At 54.9% G+C, this 24,222-nt stretch overlaps 1 protein-coding gene across 1 annotated transcript in view; it reads left to right on the top strand.

Moving 5' to 3' along the window:
* The window catches only part of CACNA1B (calcium voltage-gated channel subunit alpha1 B), a 196,066-nt gene that overhangs the window by 168,058 nt on the left and 3,786 nt on the right, over positions 1–24,222 (top strand). Inside the window, 9 exon segments of the mRNA XM_032634862.1 lie at positions 4,757–4,884; positions 10,672–10,768; positions 13,618–13,726; positions 18,162–18,269; positions 18,765–18,877; positions 19,655–19,782; positions 22,215–22,350; positions 22,501–22,617; positions 23,830–24,037. Of these exon segments, the coding sequence (XP_032490753.1) occupies positions 4,757–4,884; positions 10,672–10,768; positions 13,618–13,726; positions 18,162–18,269; positions 18,765–18,877; positions 19,655–19,782; positions 22,215–22,350; positions 22,501–22,617; positions 23,830–24,037 (1,144 nt within the window).

Here is a 24,222-nt window from a genome sequence, read left to right as displayed (position 1 = left end):
CTACGGAAACTCATGGGGTCAGGTTGGAGGTGTCAGCGGGCCAGGTCCCAGGGTGTGGATTTTATTACAAGTCAGCAGAAGGCTCTGGGACACTGTGAGCAGTGGCATCCTCTGCTTGACATCTTCAAACCTCACTCTGCCTTCTGGCTTCTGGTCAGGAGAGGCTGTAAGTGAGCAGGAGATAATTGGAGGTGACAGTTGGAGAGGGTGGGTGTGGAAGAAGTTGTGTGGACTTGGGCTGCATTGTAAAGGTAGAGCTGACACAATTGATTGATCACGAGCATGAGAGTAAAGGAGGGAAAAACGCTGCCTTCTGGGGTTTGCTGGGGTGATGGAGTGAGTGGTTCTTGCCCCGAGATGGAAAGGTTGGGGAGCCATGGGCGTGGGGATAAGGAGGGGGTGGTTAGAGACATGTGGGGGCCTCTGGGCTGGAGATGTGGATCCGTCGTCGTTAGTATTTGGTGTATCCATCAGGCTTGGTGATACCCTCTAGGTCCCTGTGTGGTCCAGAGACCCACGGCTTAAACATTGCCTGAGCACTGGTTAGAAATGCAGATTCCTGGGTCCCTTCCAAGACTTGCTGTATCAGGGTCTCTGGGAGAGGGACTCAGGAATCAGTTTTAGTAAACTTCCTGGGTGATTCTTTGTGTGCTAAATTCGAGGAGCACTGACCTATGGAGAGTGTGGTTTGAGAAGAGGGCTGAAGACTCAGCCCTGGGGGCATTTAGGAGACAGAAAGGAGCATGGGATCCACAAGTTGATTCGGAGCAGTGAGGCAGGTGAGAACCAGGAGAGGGCAGTCCCCTAAAAACCAAGGGAAGAAGGTGTCCCTAGTGGGAGGGATTCATCAACCATGTGAAATATTGTTGGGAGGTAAAGTGATGACTGAGAACTGTTCATGGGGTGTGGAAAGGTAGAGACCGTGGGTGCCCTTCACAGGAACAGTTTCTTTGGAGTGTTAGGATCAAAGCCTTACTGCAGCAGGTTCAAGAGATAATAAGAAGCAAAGAGCATAGCAAGAGTGGACAGCTGCTTTCCACAGTGGGCAGTGCTGAGCAGACACTTCAGATTTACAGTCATAACTTTCATGCAGGACCAGCCAGCACAGTTTGTGCTTTTCTCGGGCCATATTCTCTACTTGGCACCATGGGTAGCAAAGTGCATTATTCAGATTTGGGATTTACCAGACAAGTGTAAGGAGGGAGAAAAAGATGTGTGTAAAAGTATCATCTTAGTGCTGGATGTGGGATCAGGCCTGGGGACGGGAGGGAGGGGAGGGGCAGGACCACTGGATCAGAGGTCCCCATGGGACACAAGTATTAGATGAAGTGAGCCAGAAGCGTAGCAACTGTGGGCAGAGAGTGAGACATCTGTGGTTAAGACTTTGGAGGTGGTAATGGTAATGTTCAGTGGTAGTCACTGGTAATGAGTTGTTTTGCACAGTCGTACGAGTAAGGGGCTGAGATGATGGCGGGAGGCTGGGGGGAGGTCAGGGATCAGAGAGGCCAGGCAATAGTTGACCCATCTCTGTGGATATTAACCGCAACAAGAGTGAAGAGTAGATGTGGGGACAAATACAGCAAGTCAGGTGCACATTTCCCAGGAAGCAGGGGGAGGTTGGTAGACCAGAAACCTTAAACGGCAGGCTTTTTTCTTGAGAGGATGGAGGGGGATATCAGTGTTTCACCTAGAGCAATGGGAAATGAAGAATGTTCGGGTAAGATGAAGATAAAAGAATTTCTATTGATGGTGAACTGAGAGTTTTGGAAGGTACAGCAGAAGGTTGGGGTAGTTGGGAAAGGTGTGCATTTGAGATCGACGAGCTTGCATATTGATAGAAAAATACAGAAAAATCTATGAAACTAGTCTTTCACTAGTTGCCAGAAACCAAGGAGAGGATTTGCATGTTGGGGTCATTCCCTGATACCTCAGAAGACCCACTGTGGGCAGTGGGGAAGGAAAGCTTTCTGGAGAGTCACCGTCTTGTAGGTAGTGGGGACAGTGGTCTCTATGAAGTTCAAAGACATCTGGTGCTGCAAGAGCCAGCCAATCCATGGGTGCAAGGTTGAGCCCACCAGGCTGGCTTCACTGTGCTCTGGCTGCAGACATACGGTTCCATGGAAAGCCACATTCACGATGCCACACCATCCACAGGACCAACACTCCCTGGTCATGTCAAGGGTGAGCCGAGGCATGACATTCTGTCAGTTCCATTCATCCAGCAACTCCACTTCTGAGTATATATCCAAGAGAAATGGAAACAGGATATTGAAGCGATATGTACACTCCACATTCATTGCAGCATGATTCACAATAGCAAAGATAGGAAACAGCCTAAGTGTCCATCAACAGATGAATGGATCTAGAGGATGTGATACACACACACACACACAATTGACTAGGATTCAGCCATGAGAAGGAAATCCTGCAATTTGTGGCAACCTGGATGGACCTTGAGGGCATTATGCTAAATGAAATAAGCCAGACAGAAAGACAAATAGTGCATAGTATCACTTATATGTGGAATCTTTTTTTAAAGAAGTCAGAATCATAGAAACAGAGTAGAAAAGTTGTTGCCAGGGCCTGGGGATTGGGGAAATAAGGAGAGGTTGATAAAAGGGTACAAACTTTCAGCTATATAAACAAAGTCTGAGTATCTGATGTAAAACATGGTGAGTATAGTTTTTAAGACTGTATTATGTAAGTGAAATTTGCTAAGAGAGTAGAACTTAAATGTTGTATCACTAAAAGATAAACATGTGAGGTGATAGATGCGTTAGTTAATAGATGGCGGGAACCCTTTCACAACGTATATGTATATCAAATCACCACAATGTACACTTTAAGAATCTTACAATTTTGTTAATTCCACCTTAATAAAGCCTGGGGGTGGGGGACGATGTGGTGCTGGCATAAGGATAAGTATATAGAGCAATGGAATAGGATTGAGAGTCTAGAAGCAAACCCAAACACCTATGGCCAATTGATTTTTGACAAGGATGCCAAGACCATTCAATATGGAAAGAACAGTTTCTCTAACAAATGGGGAGGAGCTAACTGGTTATCCACATGCAAAAAAATGAAGTTGGACCCTTACCTCACTCCATGTAAAAATATTAACTCAAAATTGATCAGAGACCTAAGTGTGAGAACTAAAACTGTAAAACTTTTAGAAGAAAGCATAGGGAACCAGTCTTCATGACCTCAGATTTGGCAAAGGATTCTTAGATTTGACATCACAATCACAAGCAAGAAAAGAAAAAAAATAGAGAAATTGAACTACTCAAAATGCAATACTTTTGTGCATTAAAGGATATTATAAAAATATGAAAATACAATAGAAGGAATGGGAGAACATATTTTATAAGGGGTTAATATGCAAAATATATAAAGAACTCCTACAACTCAACAACAAAAAGAGAAACAACCATATAAAAAGGGACAAAGAATCAGAATAGTCATTTTTCCAAAGAAGATATTCAACTGGCCAGCCAACAAGCACATAAAGACATTCAACATCCTTGGTCATTAAGGAAATGCAAATAAAAACCACAATGAGATACCATTTTGCACTCACAAGGATGGCTAGAATAATTTTTTTTTTTTTTAAACAGAAGATACCAGGTGTTGGTGAGGACATGGAGAAATAGGGACTTCTGTGCATTGCTGATGGAAATGTAAAAAACAAAAGCTTCTGTGGAAAACAGTTTGGAAGTTCCTCAAAAACTTAATCATAAAATTACCATATGACCCAGAAATCCCATTCCTAGGTATGTACACGAGAGAAATGAAATTATATGCCTACACCGAAATTTGTCCATGAATATTTATAGCAGCATTAACCATTAACAGCCAAAGGTGGAAACAACCCAAATGTCCATCAGCGGATGAATGGATAAACAAATTGTAGTACATACCGACAAAGGAATATTATTCAGCCATCAACAGGAAGGAAGTTCTGACAAATGCTGCAACATGGATGAACTTTGAAAACATCACACTAAGTGAAAGAAGCCAGACACAGAAGGTCATACATTGTATGGGATTTTTTATTCGAAATATCCAAAATAGACAAATCTGCAGGTACAGAAAGGAGATTGGTGGTTTCTAGGGAATGGGAGGACGGAGGAATAGGGAGTGATTACTTAGGAGTGCAAGGTATTCTTTAGGAGTGATGAAACAATTTGAAACTAGGGAAGTGGTGGTTGCACAGTACTGTGTGTACACTAAATGCCACTGAATTGTAGACTTAATTTTATGTTAAGTGAATTTCAACTCAGTTAAAAAACAAAACAAAATACCTGAGCTGTAGTTCTCTAGAGCCCAAACTATTAAGTCCAAAGTTGCTACTTTCCTTGAAGGTTTACCTGAGAAGGGGAGAGGGTGGGGACCACACAGTGGAGAAGATTAACCTAGACGGCAGGACAGATCATGGACAGGAGATGCTGGGCCTGAATGAGGACGGGGTGGGAGAAGTAGAGAACAGAAGCCTTCAGAGGACAAATACTGGGTTGGGGTTAGCCTGTGGGACCTAGAACCCGGGGAAGGATGCTGCTGGTGGTGGTGGCAGTGTAAAGGGGGCCTGGGAAGCCCTCTGCAAGGCTGTGGAGGGAGCAGGTTGGGCAGGCTCTTCCTGAGTCAGTGACATCTGCTGCCCTGTCCGCCTCACACGGAGACTTTGGCTGCAGGTGGAGAGGTGGGGGAGGGGGCAGGCTGAGGTCTCTGGATGTCACCTCTTTTCCTTCCTGTCCTGCAGATGTTGAACCTCTTTGTGGCGGTGATCATGGACAATTTTGAGTACCTTACGCGGGACTCTTCCATCCTAGGGCCTCACCACCTGGACGAGTTCATCCGGGTGTGGGCTGAGTACGACCCGGCTGCGTGGTGAGTGAGCCCCCATGCTGTGTGGTCCTCAGGGGTGGTCCCTGCCACCCACGGATCTCAGCACAGGGCTGCGTGGTGAGTGAGCCCCATGCTGCGTGGTCCTCAGGGGTGGTCCCAGCCACCCACGGATCTCAGCACAGGGCTGGTGGCTGCAGACATGTTTCAAGTGAGTGTTCCCCCTGTGGGTTTTGGCTGGGGTAAGTTAGGGTCCATCCTGCTCCCCGTGGGGTACTGCTGAGCCCGCCTCCCAGGGGGTGTGCTCATTCCCACTCTCGGTGTTCTTGTATACAGCTCCCTGGGCTGAGAAATCCTCTTCTCAGACCCTCCGTCCAGCCCTTCGGCGGTTACCTGGGGGTCATGGAAGGTTTTCAGGGGGTTGTGAGACTCAGGGTTCCTATTGAACGGGAGCTCACCGTCTTCTCACATCTGGGGTCGTGGAGAGCGTGTGGAAACAGAGAAGGACCTTCTCTCAGGGCCTCACCGTTCTTGTGAAGCTCTGAGACCTCTGTGGGCAGAAATAATGTGGGGCCTCAGGACATTCTCCTCTGTGGACTCGGGGCTCTCCCTCCCTGCCACCTCCTTGACGTCAGGAGCCAAGTGCACCTCTGTGTCACCAGCCCAGGCCGCGAATAGAGGGTTCTCGGTAAAGTTTTCTTGAAATCAGATGAGCTGCCAGAAAGGGTCTAGTGTGATTGAGGCCCTTTGGTCTTGGTAAAAAAGGGTTGCTGCGCTGCTGTTGCGTAAGTGAGGGGCGATTCGCTTCCAGACGGAGCAGGGGTGTCCTGAAGGGAGTGGCTTGGGGTCAGGAGGCGGTGGAGACTGTTTCGTGGGAGAGGCTTGCACGCCTGTGACATTTCGTCCTCGGGGTCAGCACGGCAGCACGGATCCACCATCTGCCGATTTGTCTGTTCCTTCATCGCTCACTCATTCCCTGCTCGCTCCTTCACTCACCCTCTCGATCCGTGGCTTGAGGAGTTACTAAGGGTGTACTCTCTGCAGCAGAACACAGGACGCAGAGGGCCCGAGAGATCCGGCCGTCGGCAAGGCTCAGGCCTGCTCAGCGCGCCACTCACAGTGAGCCCGGGAGTGAGCTGTGCCCCAGGGCGGGGGCTCCAGGGGGACGAGAAGACCCTAGAACTGGGGTGCCGCCGCTTCCCGCCTCCTCTCCCTCAGGCTCCCTGGCCTGCCCGCGTCCCTGTGGCGCAGCTCTGTGTTTGGTCACCCTTTGTCTGGCAGAGGCCTGGAGGAGAGGGTCAGCGTCCTCCTGGGAGGATCCTGCTACCCACAGAGCACCTGGGACTCTGAATCCACGTTCAGCAAGGGGAATACTCTGGAGCTTTCCAGGCCCCAAAATCCTGGGAGCTTGGCTGGGCTCCCGTACCCACTTCTCATGCAGTCTCCCTGGATCCCCCATCCCATCACAGTGAAGATCCAGAAGGCGTTATGTGAGGCCCTTTCTGGTCTGGGCAGCACCAGGGCCCTGGGGCTCTTGCAGGCCCAGAGCATCTCTGAGTGTGTTCCAGTGTAGTGAAAAATTGACAGTTTTCACACAGTGTAGAACAAGCCTGGCTGTTATTTATGGTTCGTGTTGTATGTGATTTTTCATGGTCTTGGAGAGTCCCATCATTTTTTTGATGCATCAGCACATTTGCCCACAGCACATGCTTGAGTCCACAGGCTCAGGGGTATTCCTGGGTTCTCTGGTCAGGAAGGCCCAGTCATACCGGAGGGGAGACTGACCACACCCAAGGCCTGGTCCTTGTCAGGCAGAGGGCGGGAGAGAGTCCAGTGAGGCAGGATTGAGGCTCATTCCTGGAGGGTCATCCTGACTGTGGTCTGAAGAGATGCTGCTGCTTCTGGGCATATATTTTTCTAGAGGAGAAAAACACAGATGTTGTATAGAGCATGCCTTGGACTAACAGGCAAAGGCAAGTCAGTACAGGCCTGCGAGAGGAGGATCATGTCTCCCAGATCTTTATGGACTGTAGAGCCAGCACCTCCCCAGTCAGCCCCAGGTGGAGCAGAATTGGGACACACAAGAAGTGGACGTGGGTCAGACGGCAGATGTTGTATAGAGCATGCCTTGGACTAACAGGCAAAGGCAAGTCAGTGCAGGCCTGCGAGAGGAGGATCATGTCTCCCAGATCTTTATGGACTGTAGAGCCAGCACCTCCCCAGTCAGCCCCAGGTGGAGCAGAATTAGGACACACAAGAAGTGGACGTGGGTCAGACGGCAGCTTTGTGATTGTGCAGAGACGGCTGACTGTTTCCCAAATCCAGGGTTCTAGAACTGGGGCCTCTGGAAGGCATAGGCATTCAGGAATACGGTGAAGTGCTTACGGAAGAGTAGATAGCAAAATGTAAGCGTCAGCCCAGAGCAAGATAACACAAGACCCCCAGTCCGGAAGTAGCACAGGCACGACCTGCAACTGACACTCAGACTTGCTTCTCCCACGAGAGGCTGGGGCAGCTGAGCAGGCTGGGTCTGTACCCCACGACTGGGCAGGGCAGAGCGTGCTTGAGCCTTCAACTAGCCTCTGTGACAGCTGCAGGGCCGTGGCCATCTTTATTTCCCAGGGACCATCTGCCGTCTCCTCATTCTTGGGGAGGCTGAAGCAAGAACAAACTTTATGAAGTTTCCTGAGCTTCTGTGTGTGTGTGTGTGTGTTACGTGAGTGTGCACAGCACATGCACGTGTGTGCTGTCTGCGCACAGGTCTGTGTGCACCCGAGTGCATGTGAGTGCGTTTACGTGCAGGCGGGCACACGTGTGTGTGCACGTGTTTTTGCATGTGCAGCAGCACGTGTGATTGTGAGCACGTGACTGCAGCGCATCTTTGCGCGCGTGTGTGTGTGAATGCAGGTGTGCTTGGGCGTGTACGTGCACATGTGTGTGTACACATGCATGCTGTGGGGGGATGAGGAAGGCGTGGAGTTGTTGCTTTCTGGCGCCGCCTTCCCCCACCCTCCCTTTTGCTGTTGCCTCAGCGCTTCGTGGTGAAGTGTGGAGACTCAGCAGGAGGGTCACTACCCGCTACCGTGAGCGGTCTGTCTGCTCACCCTCGTGGTCACCCATCTGTCCAGTAAACGTCCCTGAGTCTGTGCCATGTGCTGGGGCCTGGGGCCCACAGGGGAGCAGGTGTGTGCTCTCAGCTCTGCTCGGCCCAGCCGGGCGTGGGGCAGAGGAGCTGCAGGCCAGGCGTGTCTGCGGAGGGAGAGCTTACCTCTGGCTGGTGGGTCAGCGGAGGTGGCAGCTGAGCTGAACTGAAGGAGTGGGGTGGACGGAGCTCGCTCTAGAGGAGGGTGGGGGCGGGAGCACGGGAAGGGGCTGGGTGCCTGGCTCGCGGGGAGGGCACATCGCAGAGGGGCTGCAAGGGTGGCCAAACAGCTAGCTTTGACTTCGTTTTATAGACAGAGAGAACAGCTTTGGAACCAGCCTTACAGGATCAGGCCCCCACTTTTCCTCTGGTGGCGGCTGAGGGGTTTAATGGCAGAAGAGAGAAGATGGGCCGAGGAACAGGGGTGACGGTAGGGGCTGTGCCTCCGCCAGGCTTCCAGCCTCTTTGTGCTGGTCCCTTGGGTCCACAAGGTTAGCAAGCACCTTGCGTGAGGCCGGAATGGGGCTTCCTCTTCACTCCCTCTTTCCCAGAAGTAAGTGCAACACAGTTTGGAGTTGGTGAGACTGAGGGGGCCATCTTGCAGGAAAGGCAAGCGTCAGCGTGGGCTGGGGTGCCCACCCGGGGACAAGAGGGACCCTTGGCCAGACCCGCAGACCCCAGGGAAGGACACGGTGTGCTCAGAGAGGCAGGGATAGTCAGGAGAGCCAGGTGTGCAGAGAAGGCTCGGCCAAGGGGGCCCTGGGGGCTCAGGCACTCAGGGAGTGAGGGGAGGGGCGGCCAGACAGCCGTGAACGAGGCCCAGGGGTCGAGGGACCAACGGTTGTGCTGTGTGCAGGGCAGACACACAGGGCCCGAGGCTGTTCTGTAGGGAACGTCTCCCGGCTGCAGTGGGCTCTGGAAACTGTCTGCGGGCCGCCGCGCCTCCTGGGGCTCTCCGGCCCAGGCCCCAGCCGGGAGCCGCCTGTCCAGCCTGCCTCGGCTCCACCTCCGGACTGCGCAAGGCTGGGCGGGCGGGACGGGCTCCTCGTGCCTCGGTTGCCATGGCCTGTGACGTTTCCTTTCCAGTTGCCGGATTCATTATAAGGATATGTACAGTTCGTTGCGTTGTCTTGCGCCACCCGTTGGCTTAGGGAAGAACTGCCCTCGTAGGTTGGCCAGCCAGGTGTGCTACTTCAGAGCCTCCAACTGACGGTACTCTTCCCTGCCCGAAATGCAAACACAGCACACACTCCCTGCCTGGTTTGGGAATGATGACACCTCACCTCTCGCCCCTCCTGCCCTGTCCTGCCCGCACTCCAACCTCCTGGACACTTCGGTTCCCCATCTGACTCCCGACCCCTCCAGCTGGCTGGGGACAGGCAGCCTCATGAGACGGTGTGCACAGAGCTTTCTGGCCGGGCCGTGAGGATGGGGACCGGGTCCCACCTGTGCCAAGGAAGCAGGCGTCTCACCCGGATTTGCCTCCGGGCTCTTGAAGGTGGACTGAAGGTCAGACAGTCCAGAGGCCAAGGGCCCCCGAGGAGGGGGGTGTGGGTGCAGGTAGACCAGGAGCAGCTGCCCCTCTGGTCAGGAGAGTCCAACAACCCAGGGCTTTCTGGTTCCTGGGGGGAGGAGAGGGCGGAGGCAGTGGGGGCCCAAAGACAGGTCCTGCTTCACCTCTGGATGGAGCCACTCAGCTGAGCCCAGGAGCCCTGGGAGGAGGGCCAGACCCTGGGGTGGATCCACCTGCCAGGAGAAGGCTGTCCGCCTTCTCTCTTTGGTGGCCTGAACCTGCCTGTGTCTCTGGGAGCCCAAGCAGGTCCCGTAGGCAGCCATCCCAGGGGTGGAGGTGAGGCTTCAGGACTGGTGGCCCGTCTGCCTCGGAGGAGACACAGTCAACAACCCCTGGACACCTCCCTGAGTCTGGAGCCTTATCCCTTATGTTGGTCCCAGCCCTTCCTGGCGTGCTGTCAGGAGGGTACAAGAGGGGCACCAAGCCACATCTCACCCCGGCTGACCCCCCCGCCCCCTCTGCAGTCTCTCATTTCCCACCCAGCCGTGACCCAGCAGCAGCCCTGCCCCGGGCCGGCCTCGGGTGTCTCTGGGCCTGGAGCTGGCCTTGGCCCCGTGGACTTCGTCTCTGGAGCCTCGGGGCTCCCTGCAGAACAGCGTGGCTCTCGCTCTAGTTTTCTGGCCTGCTTTAGACTTTTCTCCACTTCTTAAGCCTCTCGGCTAACTTGGAAGCAAATTGAGCGTGAATTTGCTCATCAGACAAGCTGATGTTTCTGCTGTGGATCTCCAGCCGGCCCTGCTGGTCACTTAACTCTACCAGCTGCCCTGGCATGGTGAAACAGCTCTTTTCCAATTTGGCATTACCCGTGGCTTCTGAAAGTGTAAAATCAGAGTTGACAACCCAAAGCCGCCCCGATGCAGCCTGTCATTCCCTCCATGTTCATTAGCTCAGATGCCCCCCTGCCCGCTCCCTGCGTGGGACCAGAGTGCGGAGGTGAGGCTGGGGGCAAGGAGGGGATCGAGCCCAGCAGAGAAATCCCTCATTTTACCTGTTTTGTCGTTTAATCCGATGCTGGTTAACTGGCTCTGTTTTCTTGTCTGCTTCCTCCCCCTTCCCTCCTGCTGTGCCCCCCACCGTGGACCCCACTCTGCCTCTGTCCTGTGGGCCGGGCCTCCAGTGGCCGCATCAGTTACAATGATATGTTTGAGATGCTGAAACACATGTCCCCGCCCCTGGGGCTGGGGAAGAAATGCCCTGCTCGAGTTGCATACAAGGTAGACCCCACGCCCACAACCCGCAGGCTGTCTGTGCTGCGGCCGGGCTCCCGTGTCTCTTCTGGGGCTTGTCCATCTGTTTGTCTGCTGCTGTGCTGTCTCACTGTTTCTTTCTCTTCTCTGCCCCGAACATCTCTGCTTCCTTCCCAAACAGAGGGAAGCAGACACCACGAGGTGTCCCTGCACTGGCCCCTTGTCCCCCAGGGCTGCCCCTCTGAGAGCCCCCGGGGAGGCTCGGGAACATGGAGCTGGAGCCCACCAGCTGCCTCTTCTCCTTCCCTTCTCTTCCCTAGAAAGGAGGGGACAGACCAGCTTTTTTGACAGAGCCTGTTTTTGTTCTGAGCTCAGGACCACACTCTGCTCCTCTGTCCCCTAAGCCCCTGATGTGGGTGGAGTTGTCTAGCCCTGAGGGTCTGACCCTGGGGGAGCAGCGGCCTGCAAGGTCTCTGCAGGGTGCACCTGAAGAGCCTGCCCCCAGCCCCGCATGTGCAGAACTTCCCGGGCTGGGGAGGGAGCGTTGTCTCTAGGGCTTCGTGGGTTCACGGAGCCTTAAGAAGGAAGGGTGCTGGAGAGAGGCATCCTGCCTTCATTCCTGGGGCTCCAGAGGGCCCTGCGGGGTGAGAACAGCCTCTGGGGCCTGGGTGGTCCCATGTCCCTCCCACCCTGCTGCTGAGGGCCCAGCAGGCTGAGCTGCAAGGAGGGGGGTAAACTGAGGACACCGCCAGGCCTCCCTCCCGGGTGGGCGAGCAGACCACATGGCCCCATCCCCAAGCCTGCTCCCACCTGCCCCTGCATCCTCCGTCACCCCCTTGGTGAGTAAGCACCTCCCATCCCTCCAGCACTCCGCCCTCTCAAGAGCCCTCAGTACTCCCGAGACTCATGCCAGCATGTGTCTGGGGCCTGACTGCTGTCTCCCTCTCTGAGCAGGCTTCCCACCAGAGCTTTCATCTTTCTGATTCTGTCCACGCTGTCTGTCTCTGTGCTCCGATTCTGGGCTTGCATCTCTCCCCTGGCTCAGCACAGCCTCTGGGAGCTAAGTGGCTCCTCCAGGCCATATGCAGACGCCTCTAGTGTCTTCCTTGGTCCTCCCCTGCCCGGCATGTGAGTGGAGCCTGCCTGGAGGCCGTGCATGAAAGGCTGTAGCTTTGTCCCCAAGAAGGAGAGCTGTGTCCACACTGACACCTGGGGCCAGGGTGGGCAGCCAGGGCCGTGACGGGGTAGCCTTTGGAGTTCCTCCCCAGGTGTGCTGGCCAACTCCAAGGTTCTGTCAGTGAAGAGACCAGGTGAGGCCTCGTGGTGGGTGGAAGTGGATGGGCTTGGTGAGTTGGGGAGGGTCCAGGAGATTGCACAGAGCGCCATGTCCAAGAGGGTCTAGGCCCAGGCAGAGACTCCTGTGTGTTTGCCCTGGTCTCGCCCCTTTGCTGCTCCCTGAGATTCCTGGCTCTCCCGGGCCTGGGCAGGCAGAAGGGGCTCTGGTAAAGGTGTCCCGGACAGAGCTCTCCTCTCTTGGAAAACACCTGCTTGCCCCTCCTTCCCGCTGGCCCCTGACTCCCTGACTCTCCCCTCGCGTGGAACCCCTCTGCCTCTCCCACTGCCATCGGTGCTGGTCTCCAGGGACACCGTGCTCTGGGAAGCCGTGTGTGTCACACAGGTGACCAGCAAGGTCCTAGGACCATGATTGGAGGTGCCAAGTGGGGCTTTGCCAGCATTAGGGGACGGAGTCTGGGCTCGTGTCTCTAGCCACCTGCCCTCCATCAGGCTGAAGACTGGATTTGGTGCCAGGATGCTGGGGGCAGGCCTGGGGGCAGAGTGGCCCTAACCAGAGAAGGGACAGAGAGGCTGCCCTGTCACAGGGTTCAGGCTTGGCAGAGGGCAGGCAGACCCCAGGGAGGGGCCCTGTGCCCCCATCTCTAGCTCCCATCCTGGATGGGAGAGGACAGGGGGCTCACGGTGCCCTGAGGGCTCTACTTGGCAGGCGAGGTGGCCCCCCAGTGCTCAGGACGTTCCAGACACACCTGAGACCCTTTTCCTCCTGGAGATCGCATAAGTTCTCAGAGCCTCAGGGACACCTGTCTCCAGCTGTTCTGTCCTGGAAAATGGAAGAGAGGAAAGGGGGCTGTTCACCTGATGGGGAAACAGGGAGCAAGCTTGCAGGGCTCCCAGTCTGGTCCGAGCACTTGTGTTCCTGTGGGATGGCCCTGGGTCCCCAGGCAGCTGGCCGAGCCTGAGGCCCTGTTCAGTCACATCTGTTTGGGTCCTTCCCCCTGGAAGGAGCTGCTCTCTGAGGCTTCCCTTGCTGCCTTGGGCTGGTGGCATCAAGCATCTGTTCCTGGCCCCGTAGCTGGGTGGTGAGACGCAGAGGCCTTCCCGGGGCTGCGGGTCTCCTCACTGGGAGCTGACCTCTGAGCCTGTGGTCTTGGCTGCCCCACCCGTCGTCCAGTGCTCCTGTCTGTGGGCTGCCTCAGGGGTCCTGCAGCCAGCCCAGACCCCTCTTCAGCCTAGGCCACACACTTGTGCTGTCATGGGCAGTGGGCAAGGGCCCCTCTGGCTGAGACATGCCTGTTCTTTCAGAGGGATCCAGACTTATGGCCTGGCCCCGTTGTACAAGATGTACCTGGACTTCTACTTTTCTGCAGCCAAGGGAACCCTCAGCTCAGATGAGGGTGGGGGTCCAGGGGTAGTGTGAATGCTGGCAAAACTCCCATGCATCCAACCTCTCTTGGTCCTGGGCACCTGCAGGGACCACCTCTGGGAGGCCAAGCCCAGCCTCCAGGGCCCTCGAGCACTGTGTAGCCCTGTGGCGGGGGCACCCTGGGAGGCCTGGCCCTGACCTGCCCCCTTGTCCCCAGCGCCTCGTTCGTATGAACATGCCCATCTCCAACGAGGACATGACCGTCCACTTCACGTCCACGCTGATGGCGCTTATCCGGACCGCACTGGAGATCAAGCTGGCTCCAGGTGAGCAAGCCAGCCTTGAGGGAGGCACAAAGCCAGGGCTGCGTGAGCGCCCCCGGGAGCCGTCCCAGGCAGCTGTGCAGGGGCGGGAGGAGGGGCTTGTCTGGACTGGATGGAGAACGACTGCCCCTGGTACCTCTGTCAGACCGACCTTGTCCCCCGAAACCATCCTGCACGTTAGTGCTGCGGTGATCCCATTTTCACATGAGGAAGCTGAGGTGGAGTGAAATGGAATGGCTCCAGATTTCCCAGAGTTCTGCAGTGTTGGAGCCAGCGTCACATGAGCCAGTACCCCTCATGGGGTGAGTAGTCTGCCCCTTCCCCATAGTGAGCCCAGTTCCCCCATCAGGCCCTCTCCGGAGTTACTGGTGGAACGACACAGCCTGAGCCACACCAAGGAGGAAATGAACCTCCCCTCCCCACCGCATGTGATGACAGCTTCCCCTTCGCAGAGAACATGAGTCACCAGAGGGCCCTCCCCCCACACGGCCTTCCTCCCTGCGTCTGTGCCCTTGAGCTCTGCTCTCTCTTGTGTAGCACATGAGCAGAGGCCAGTCCTCCCGCTCGCACACTCTGCCCTGTTTTCATCATTTACCCAAGGATGTCATGACAGAAATTCTGTATTCTATTTCTTGCCCGGTCAACTTTCTCTCTCTGCTGGATTATTTCTATCAATATGTAAATGTGCTGTTATTTTTCCTATTTTTAAAAAGTTTTTCTCTTCCGCCTCCATCGACTTCTCTCTTTTTCTTCTCTCCTTCTTAGCAACAGGAGACACAGGTCTGCATTGTCTCTGATTTCTCCTTTCGTAGTCTGCAGTCCATCTTTCACAGTGCAAAGCTTTGTAGGAACTGCTCTTGTCAAGCTCCGCAGGGACCTCCCCTTCTCAGCCCTTGCCTCACGGACCTGTCCACAGCCTTTCCGCAGTTGTGACTCCCTTCTGTGTGAAACCCCTTTGTGTCTCTTTTTCTGTCTTCTCCCAACCTCTGAAGGTCACTGTGTGCCTCAGGCATACATTCTCACCTTTTCCCATGGCTTCCAATGTTGTGAATTCCAATTTTGTATTTTCAGTCCACGTCTGCTCCTACACCCCAGGCTTATATACCCCACAAATTTTTCACCGTCTGTACTTGGAGGCCCAGTGAGCATCCAGAGTTCACGTGCTGACCCTTGAGTTCCAGATACTCCCCAGATTCCTCCCTGTCTCCATCAGTGGACACTGCTGTTAGAGTTGCTCAAGCCAAGACTTTTGCAGTCATTTTTATGTCCTACTTTCTTTTCTTACCCTACTTCTGATCCATATCTGAACCCTTATAGTATCTTCTGACTCCACCTTCAAAATACACTCAGAATATGATCGCTTGTCCAGCCTTTCCTACTGCCACCTCCTGGTCCAAGTCACTCTTGTTCTTCTTGACTGGGTTGTTGCAGTAACCTTCTAACTGGTCTGCTTCTGCCCTTGCCTCTTTCAGTCTACCTTCAACACAACAGCCAGAATGATCATGTTAAAAATCAAACCAGTAAAATTATCAAATCTCTAGCTAGCCTGATCACGAAAAATAGATAAAAATAACCAATATAAGGAACGAAAGAGGGAATATCACTGTAGATCCTGCTGACATTAAATGGATAACAGGGAAATTTTGTAAACAACTTTATGTCAATAACTTCAGTAACTTAAATGGAAAAATTCCTTGACACAAACTATGAGGCTCATTCAAAAATAGATAACCTGGAAAAATAAAAGGAAATAGATAACCTTAGTAATACTGTATATATTAAATAAATTAAATTCATAGTTAAAAATCTTCCAACAAAGAAAATCATGGGCCCAATTTGTTTCATTGATGAAGTCAACCAGACGTTTAAGGAGGAAATAATTCTATACAAAGTCCTCTAGACAGTAGAAAAAGAGAAGGTATTTCCCAATTTATTTTACGAGGCCAGCATTACTCTGATACCAAAACTAGACAGAGACATTACAAGCAAAAAAATTACAGACCAACATTCCTCATGAATATGAACAATAAAATTTTCAGCACAACTTTAGCAAACTGAACATGTTGATTAAAGTAGGGTTTATCCCAGGAATGAAAAATGCAAGGTGGGTTCAAGTTTAAAAATCAATCAATATAACTTAATATATCAAGGAGGAAAAACTATATGATTATCTCAATAGACGCAGAAAAGGCTTTGACAAAATTCAGCATCCATTTATGATACATAAATTCTACATAAACTAGAAATTAAAGCAAACTTCCTCAATCTGATCAAGGATATCTATGATAAACCTACAGCTAATGACATGCTTAACAGAGAAAGGCTGGCTCCTTTCCCCCTAAGATCAGTAACAAGGCAAGGATGTCTCCTGTCACCATTTTTGTTCAATATCATACTTGAGGCTCTAGCCATTGTAACAAGTCAAGAAAAAGAAATAAGAGGTGTACCAATCGGAAAGAAATAAATAAAATTGTCTCTATTCATGACTGACATGATTATCTATACAGAGAATCTTAAAGAATCAAATAAAAAGTTAATAAAACCAAAGCGTCTACAAGCCTAGGAATATGAAGGATTGCTGGGAACCACCAGAAGCTAGGAAGAGACAAGAAGCGTTCTTCATTAGAGCCTTTCAAGGGATCACAGCCTTGTCGATACCTTGATTTTGAGCTTCTGGCCTCCAGAACTGAGACAATATATTTCTGTCGTTTAAAGCTGTGAGAAGAAGTTACTAAAACTAATACCTGAGTATAGCAAGGTCAGTATATGAAAAGCAAATGTATTTCTATAGATTAGCAATTAACAACTGAAATTGAAAAAGTTCCGTTAAAATTGCACCAAAAACATCAAATAACTGGCTAACTCTAAAAATATATATGCTAGAGTGTATGCTGCAAATTTCAGAATATTGACCAAAGGAATCTTCTTTAATAAATAAGCCAAGCACGGCATCGTGTTCATTGGGAGACGCAGTCTTGTCAGTTCTCATATGGATCGATAGGCTCAGTGTTATGCCAGGCAAAACCCCAACAGGCGTTCTGGGTTGGAATTTATAAACTGATTCTAAAATATACGTAGAAAAGCACACAAACTTGAGGAGCAAAAACAATTTTGCAAAAAGAATAAAGTGTTTCAGCCGTTTAAAGAATGACAACGGTAAGTACTGATGAGAACGCAGAAAACTCGAGTTCTCGTGTTCCTAGTGTGGATACAGTGGTGCCGCCGCTCTGGAAAACAGCTTCACCGTTCTTGATCGTGTGGCCCAGGCATCCCACTCCTAAGGGAGATGACATGAAAGTATACACGCACACAAAAACCTATACGCTAAAGTTTGTGGCTTTATTCATAATCGCGCCAAACTGTAAACAACTTCAACCATCAGCCAAATGGTGACGGATAATCAAACTGTGGTGTGTCTGTGCGATGAGACGGTTCTCACTCAGCAACAGAGAAACAGGCTACCGATGTGCTTGGCGTGGGTGGGGCTCAGATGCATCGTGCTGGGTGAAAAGTCAGACTCGACAGCATGTCGTGTGAAGCCATTTGTGTGACATTCTGAGAAGATGAAACAGTTGAGACAGAAAACACATCGCTGATGCCAGGGCCCTGGGAGAGGGCGAAGGGGTGGGCCACAAAGGGTACGGAGGGAGCTGGGCAGGGGTGCCGAGCTCCTGCCTGGATTGTGATGGTGGATCCACGGTCATATGCATTTACCAAAGTTCACAGAGTGGGAGAACTAACAGGGTGAATGTTTATGTACGTAAATCACACTTTAATAAACACGATGTTTAAAAAAAGATGGATCAGAGTACTTTATTCCTCTGCTTGGACCCTCTGCTGCTTCCTGTCTCAGCGGCCCCCACATGCACGTCCTCTCCCTCTGCTCCAGCCTCGCCCTCCTGGCTCCCTGGCCCCCTTCAGGGTCCCGTGAGCCCTTTCCTGACCGTTCTGTCCAAACTGCAGCCCTCCTGATAGTTCCTGTCCCTCCCCTCTTGGTTTTTCCTGTATCCAACAGACTGGATTTTTAACTTACTGCTACTTTATCATAGATTAAAATCATGTACCTCCACAAGGGCAGCTTCCTTTGGATTTGTTCCATCACCTAGAACAACACCTAGTGTTCGGTGGGCGCTCAGTAACTTTTATGGAATGATTGGTGAATGGCTGGAACACTGCCGTGTCCCTTCCCAATCCCATCGCCACCCACGCCTACATGGCCTTGCACCCTCGCCACTGGGCGGGTCAGCTCCCACACCTCTTTAGACAGGTTCTGGCGGGGAGCTGTGTGACCAGCCTCCAAGGCAGTGTTTCTCCCCCCTGCACCTTTCCTCCAGCATGGGGTCTCTCCCCGCCCACCCCAGCTCTGCCTGTTCCCCCAAGGGGGCTGTGGGATGGCTCCTAACATCTCTCCTCCCTTCCCACCCTTATCCTGCCCCAGCTGGCACAAAGCAGCATCAGTGTGACGCAGAGTTGAGGAAGGAGATTTCCTCTGTGTGGGCCAATCTGCCCCAGAAGACCCTGGATTTACTGGTGCCACCCCATAAACGTAAGTAGGGTGAGAAACGCCCCCTGCCCACCCCTCTTCTGTCGCACCCAGAGGCAGAGCCAGGGAGTCCTGGGTGAGGGCAATTGAGTCACCTTGGAGAGGAGGGCTCACGTCCTTGGTAGCCCAGAGCACTCGTTTCCAAGGTGGGTGCCAGGGGCTGTGGGAGGAGATGTCTGGGCCATATTCCATTGGGCAGAGCCACCCACACTCCTGGTGTGGGGGATTCCCTTCAGAAAATCCAGAGAAAAGTTAGGGAGACGCCTACAGTTGGAGCTGGCGGAAGGATGAGGTGTCTGGGGTTAAGCTGAGCTATGCTGTGTTGGGTGGAGCCCAGCGGGGCCTGGGGAAGAGTCAGTGCAGCTCCAGGTGGGCCAAGCCCCACGGTCCCGCCTGCGGGTCCAGGAGTCCTCGTGGTGACTGCTGGCTCCTCACCCCAGCCCACCCCGCATGTCCCGTTTCTCTCGTATTCCCTCCCTTGCCTGCCGTGCTCTGCAGCCGATGAGATGACAGTGGGGAAAGTGTACGCAGCTCTGATGATATTCGACTTCTACAAACAGAACAAAACCACCAGAGACCAGATTCACCAAGCTCCCGGAGGCCTGTCCCAGGTACCAGGTTCCAGGAGTTCCAGGAAGTAACCCCAAGACTCTGCCACCTTCCACTGTTTGGCAGCAGAGGGGACCCAGCCCCTTCCTGAAGAAAGTGCAGCGGGAAAAAAAGGAAGATGAGAGGTTCTTGCGGCCGCCTCTCTGGCCCACAGAGTCAGAAACCCCATATAGCCTGTGCTTCCGTTAGTGGGAGGTGCACACAGGCGGGGCCCAAAGAGGTTCAAACCTACTGCCCAGGGTCATGATGTGTCCCACTCATGCCTCTGGCTGGGATAGTTTGGAGGACTTCCTTCCAGAGGTCATCCTTCAAAGATGACGACTTCACCACACAGCCAAAAGCTTTGGTGACCGTGTGTAGACTCTCATCGATAAAGTTGTCCTGTGTCCAGCACTCAGGACATTCACCCCCAGCGTGCGAAGTGTCTGGTGCCCACACCCCAGCCCTGAAATCTCCTCCGAATTCTGCTCAACCTGGGACTCTGGCAGCCTCTACCAGTCAATCCAAGTTGATGATGAGATGAAATCTTTTTGCCATTTGTAATCAGATCCAGTCCCCAAATTGTGTAGGAAGGGAAACTGAGGCTCCAAGATATGAAATGACTGTCCTGAAGTCACTTACAGGCCAGATTGGGAATGGGCTTCTGATGGGCGAAGGGCAGACCCAGGGATCCCCATCCTGCCCTAGGGGTTCCGGACAGGTGGCCGAGCACCTCGGTGCCCGGGGTCCATGGGGCGTCCCCGGCCTCAGAGACCCTCCTCCTGGCACCCCTTCTGCAGATCGGCCCCGTGTCCCTGTTCCACCCTCTGAAGGCCACGCTGGAGCAGACGCAGCCGGCCGTGCTCCGCGGAGCCCGGGTTTTCCTTCGGCAGAAGAGCTCGGCCTCCCTCAGCAATGGCGGGGCAGTGTGAGTACCACCGGGCAGGGCGTGGGGCCTTGGCGGGAGGAGGGCAGGGGTCCCCCCGGGGCTCCCGTGGGCAGTGCCCCAGGACAGGGAGTCCTTGGGTCTCACCTCCACCCAGCCACACCCACCTCCACCCAGATGCTTCGCGGCGGGTCCAGCTGGTCCAGTCTGCCGCCGGAGCCGGTTCTGTGGTGCGTCTGAGGCTAATTCCTGTAACAGTAGACAGGTGCTCTGACGGCACCGGGGTCACCTGATTTAGACAGTCTGCTATTCCAGCCCACGCCTCCCACTGCGGGAACCTCTTTCTCTCTCAGGTGAGGGCTCCCCTCTGCTTCCTCGCTGGCCTTCGGTGCCTGCAGACCATTAAGAAGGTATCTGTTTCCACCTCAGTTTCTCACCGCTTTTTGTTAACGGCCTGTTCGTGTTCTCATCTTCCTTTAAGACACTTTCCCTCTCAGATCTCCATTTTGATATTGATGTCTGTTTTGTAGACAAGTTGGCAAGGTCTTTCCCTATCACGTAACTCTTGGTAACGACCCAAAAACCAAGTGATCCAGAATAGCCATCCCTGTGGCACCGTGAGGGGTGGTAGCTGGTGCCAGGCTGAGCCGCACTGGAGGGCAGGACCCTCTCAGCCACCGCCCCCAGTCAGAGCGGGTGTCCCACTTCTGCTAACATCCCGTTGGCCAAAGCAACTCATTGGTTGAGCCCAAAGCAGGAACGTGCGCTCTGTCTCACCGGCAGGGGCTGAGGGTGGCCCTCACACCCACTTGCCGTTCTGGAGAACCACAAGCCCAGGCAGCAAGCATGGCTAGGGCTCCCGGTTTCTTCCTCTCCTGTGCCTGTTCTGGACACTCTTTTTGAAGCCTGATTTTGGGTCATGGACTGTGGGTCAGGTGGCTTTTGCTGAGTAACAAACTGCTGTACTTAGGAAGCCAGCCCTAAGTGCTCTGGGCCCGGGCCCGCTCCTGTGGGGCCGGCGGGCCCAGGACAGCATATTCTCACCTCCTGTGTCCGGGCTTATCGGTGTGGGGAGGCCGGAGAACAGCCATAGGGGAAGGGTTAGGGTGCAGGCGTTCAGGCCTCTCCTTGTGCCCCATTGGGCACAGCAAGTCACCTCCCTAGCCCGAGCTCATGGGACAGGGGTTGACACTGCGGCGGCACAAGTCCAGGGGTGGAGAGGCCACGGGACACTGGGAGAACCTAAGCACAACTGGTAACGCTCCCGTGCGAAAACCGCACTCTTGAGTGCATGCAGGCCCTGAGGGCTGGCCTCCCGGCCCCTGGGAGCCCCCGTGTTCCCACACTCTCCTTTCTCCATGCTGATTACGATCCCATTTGTGCATTTAAAGTTAAACAGTGGATTCTGAGTGTCCATGTGTGTGTCGGAGGGGATGGGGTGGGGAGGTGTCTTTGTGGACTGATCTGAGCCGGGCTTTCGGTTCAGGAAAACGAACGTCGCTGATTTCCATGGTTATAATTTCTACACAAATCAGTTACCACCCCTTTTTGTTGCACGTGAGAGAGGGCCCAATCTACCGAGGCCAGGCAGTGGGGGCATTTACTGCGCCTTCTGATGGCTGGTGTAAGTGCCCACCCGGCCTCGGCATGGTGTGACCTCAGAGGTGACCAGACCTTGGGGCCAGCGTCCGTCCTCCTGGCCGTGGTTCCTCTCAAGGTCAGCCTCGCCTGAGGCTAGAGCAGCTCCAGACAGCACCATGCAGGGGAGATGCTTGCAACTTGAGAAGATGAAGGATGTTCTCAGAAACCCCGGTGATGGTGGGTCTGGTCATCAGCGTGGCCAGCTTAGGCCATCCGGCTTCACCTCCGAGCTCAGAGTGTGATTGTTGCCACTCAACCTGGGTGACGGAGAACGTCTGTGGTGCCTCATTGTACACGAGAACGAGCAGAAACACAGGCAAATGCTGGGCTCTTGTGGTGCCACTTGGGAGACACGATAAGAAAGACTGACGCTGACAAGGAGAGGGCGGCCGGTTAGGTTGTGTGTGGTGGGGAAGGCCTCCAAAAGTGGTCTCACCAAAGGTGACACTTGTGCCTAGACCCAGGGCAGGAAGGCCTCTGTGGCTGGGGTCAGGGGAGTCGTGAGTAGCCGTGGGCCATCAGGGCTGACGGAGCAGCCGCGCGGGCTGGATGCCTCACCTGTGTGCACGTCTGTGGCCTTGTCCCACCGTACATGTGAGCCCCTGTCTAGGCCAGATGTCCCCAGACTAGGGTCCCCTCTCTGCCCATCAACTCTGAGCGGGCACGACCATTGCTGTACCTCCACTGGAGAGTGGCCACACTCAAGGGGCCTCCTTCCTCTGGGCTCCTTCTAGCCCAGAACAGGGTCGGGGTGGAGGTTTCTGGCGGGTGGGAGCCAGGTTCTGTGGCCCATGGACCTCCAGGCCCACAGGACAATCCTCTCTCCTCCACAGACATACCCAAGAGGGTGGCATCAAGGAGTCGGTCTCCTGGGCCACTCAGAGGACCCAGGAGGTGCCCTGCGAGGTGACGACGCCCCTGGAGCGTGGCCACTCCACGGAGATCCCGGTAGTGCAGACAGGAAAACCGGTGAGGGCTCCCAGGGCTGGGGGGTCGAGTTGGGGGGGGGGGTGAGAGTGGGAGGGTGAGGGCGAGAGCAGGATGGGGGGAGGCTGGCATGGGAGAGAAGGTGAGAGTGGGATGGGGGAGGGTGTGACTGGGGGGCTGCTGTCCCCCCAGGCTGTGGATGTCCAGATGCAGAGCATGGCCCTGAGAGGCCCTGACGGGGAGCCCCAACCCGGGCTGGAGAGCCAGGGCCGAGCGGCCTCCATGCCCCGCCTGGCAGCAGAGACTCAGGTGGGTGGTCTGGGAGGGTTGGGGTCATGGGAGGGGGTTGGGGGTGAGGAGACTTGGCATGGAGGAGCTTGTGTCCCACATGCGGGCTTTGCTGGGGTGGGGCCTCCCCGAATGCACTGTAGCCTGGACACTACCGGCCCTGTTTGGAACCCTCAGAACACGATGCTGGCCTCGAGAGGTGTGGCCAGGCCAGCAAGAGTCCCCACTGCCCCGGGTCACTGACCCAGCCCTTCCTTGTCTCTGGGACACGCCTCTCCCACTCCAGCTCTTCACTCCCCCAGAAATCACACACAGGGCCTCCTCAAGCCACCCTTTTCCCTCATGTCCTCTCGGAGGCCCTGGGGGTGACCCTGCTTCCTCTCTGGACACTGGACGTTCTTTCTCTGGGACTCGACCACCTGGCAGGAAGCCCCTGGCCAGGGGGCTGCAGCAGTTTCCCGGGCTCAGCCCCTGGGTTGAGCATTCCTCTTCCAACCCCTCACTCCCCCGTCTCTGCCCACTGCGCCTGGTGCCCTCCTGGCCTGGCCACCTCCCTTCGGTGCCATGCTGGCGCCTCTTCTCCCTCCTTGATGCTTGAGCCCGAGCAGTGGCTCTGGGTGAGCCCATTTCCGTGGGTTGTGCTTTCAGCCCTGGGGGAGCAGCCTCACGGTGCTGGATGGATGGAGGGCTGGCACAGTGGTCTCACCGTGGCCGCTGAGGCAGCTCTGCCCCCCACCCCCGGGATCCTTCCAGCCAGGCCAATAGGCTCCCTCTTCCTTGCACCTCCCTGTCCTGTAGGGACGCTGAGGCCAAGAGGGCTCCTGGGCCCCGCCCGGCCTGGGAGAGACAGACAGGCACACAAACAGCATTTTGTGCAAAGTGCGCTTCTGAAGAACTGGTGGGTCTCGGGTGGGCAAGACCAGTCCAGGGAGAGGGCGGGGCTTGGTGGTCCCTGAACCCCAGCCCTGCAGTGGGCCTCCCCAGGGACCCTGCCAGACCGCAGGCCAGGCCCTCCGTGGCGCCATGCTCCCGCCCCCCCCAGCCCCCTGGGGCACAGCCTCCCTTGTCTGGGGAGATGCCCCAACTTCAGGGACAGAGTCCCAGGCCCATTCCTCCCGATGGGACGTGTCCTGTGGTCTGCCCAGCCCCCGTGTCATGGCGGCTTCCCCGCCGCCCTGGGCCTCCCTGGACCCCACTCTCAGGCCGTGCGCCCACCCGTGTCCCCGCCCGCAGCCGGCCCCAGACGCCAGCCCCATGAAGCGCTCCATCTCCACTCTGGCGCCCCAGCGCCCCCCCGTGGCTCGTCTCTGCAACGCCGCCCTGGACCGCGCTCCGGCCAGCCAGGCCGCCCCCCACCATCACCACCGCTGCCATCGCCGCAGGGACAGGAAGCCGAGGTCCTTGGAGAAGGGGCCCAGCCTGTCCGCAGACACAGATGGCGGTGCGTGCGAGGGGTCTCTCTAGGGGCGGTGGCTCAAGTTGGGGGTTCAAGAGCACATGGGAACCGTCTTCCTTTCTGCGCCTCACAACCCCACAGCCAGCCCTGAGCCTGAGACCAGGCAGGAGCCCCCCCCCCCCCCCCCCCCGCCCCAGCTCTGCCCTGGGACCCTCTGCTGGCCCTGGGGG

The sequence above is a fragment of the Phocoena sinus genome, chromosome 6 (assembly GCF_008692025.1).
Source record: "Phocoena sinus isolate mPhoSin1 chromosome 6, mPhoSin1.pri, whole genome shotgun sequence".
Classification (NCBI taxonomy): Eukaryota; Metazoa; Chordata; class Mammalia; order Artiodactyla; family Phocoenidae; genus Phocoena; species Phocoena sinus.
This window is presented reverse-complemented; position numbering and strand designations above follow the sequence as displayed.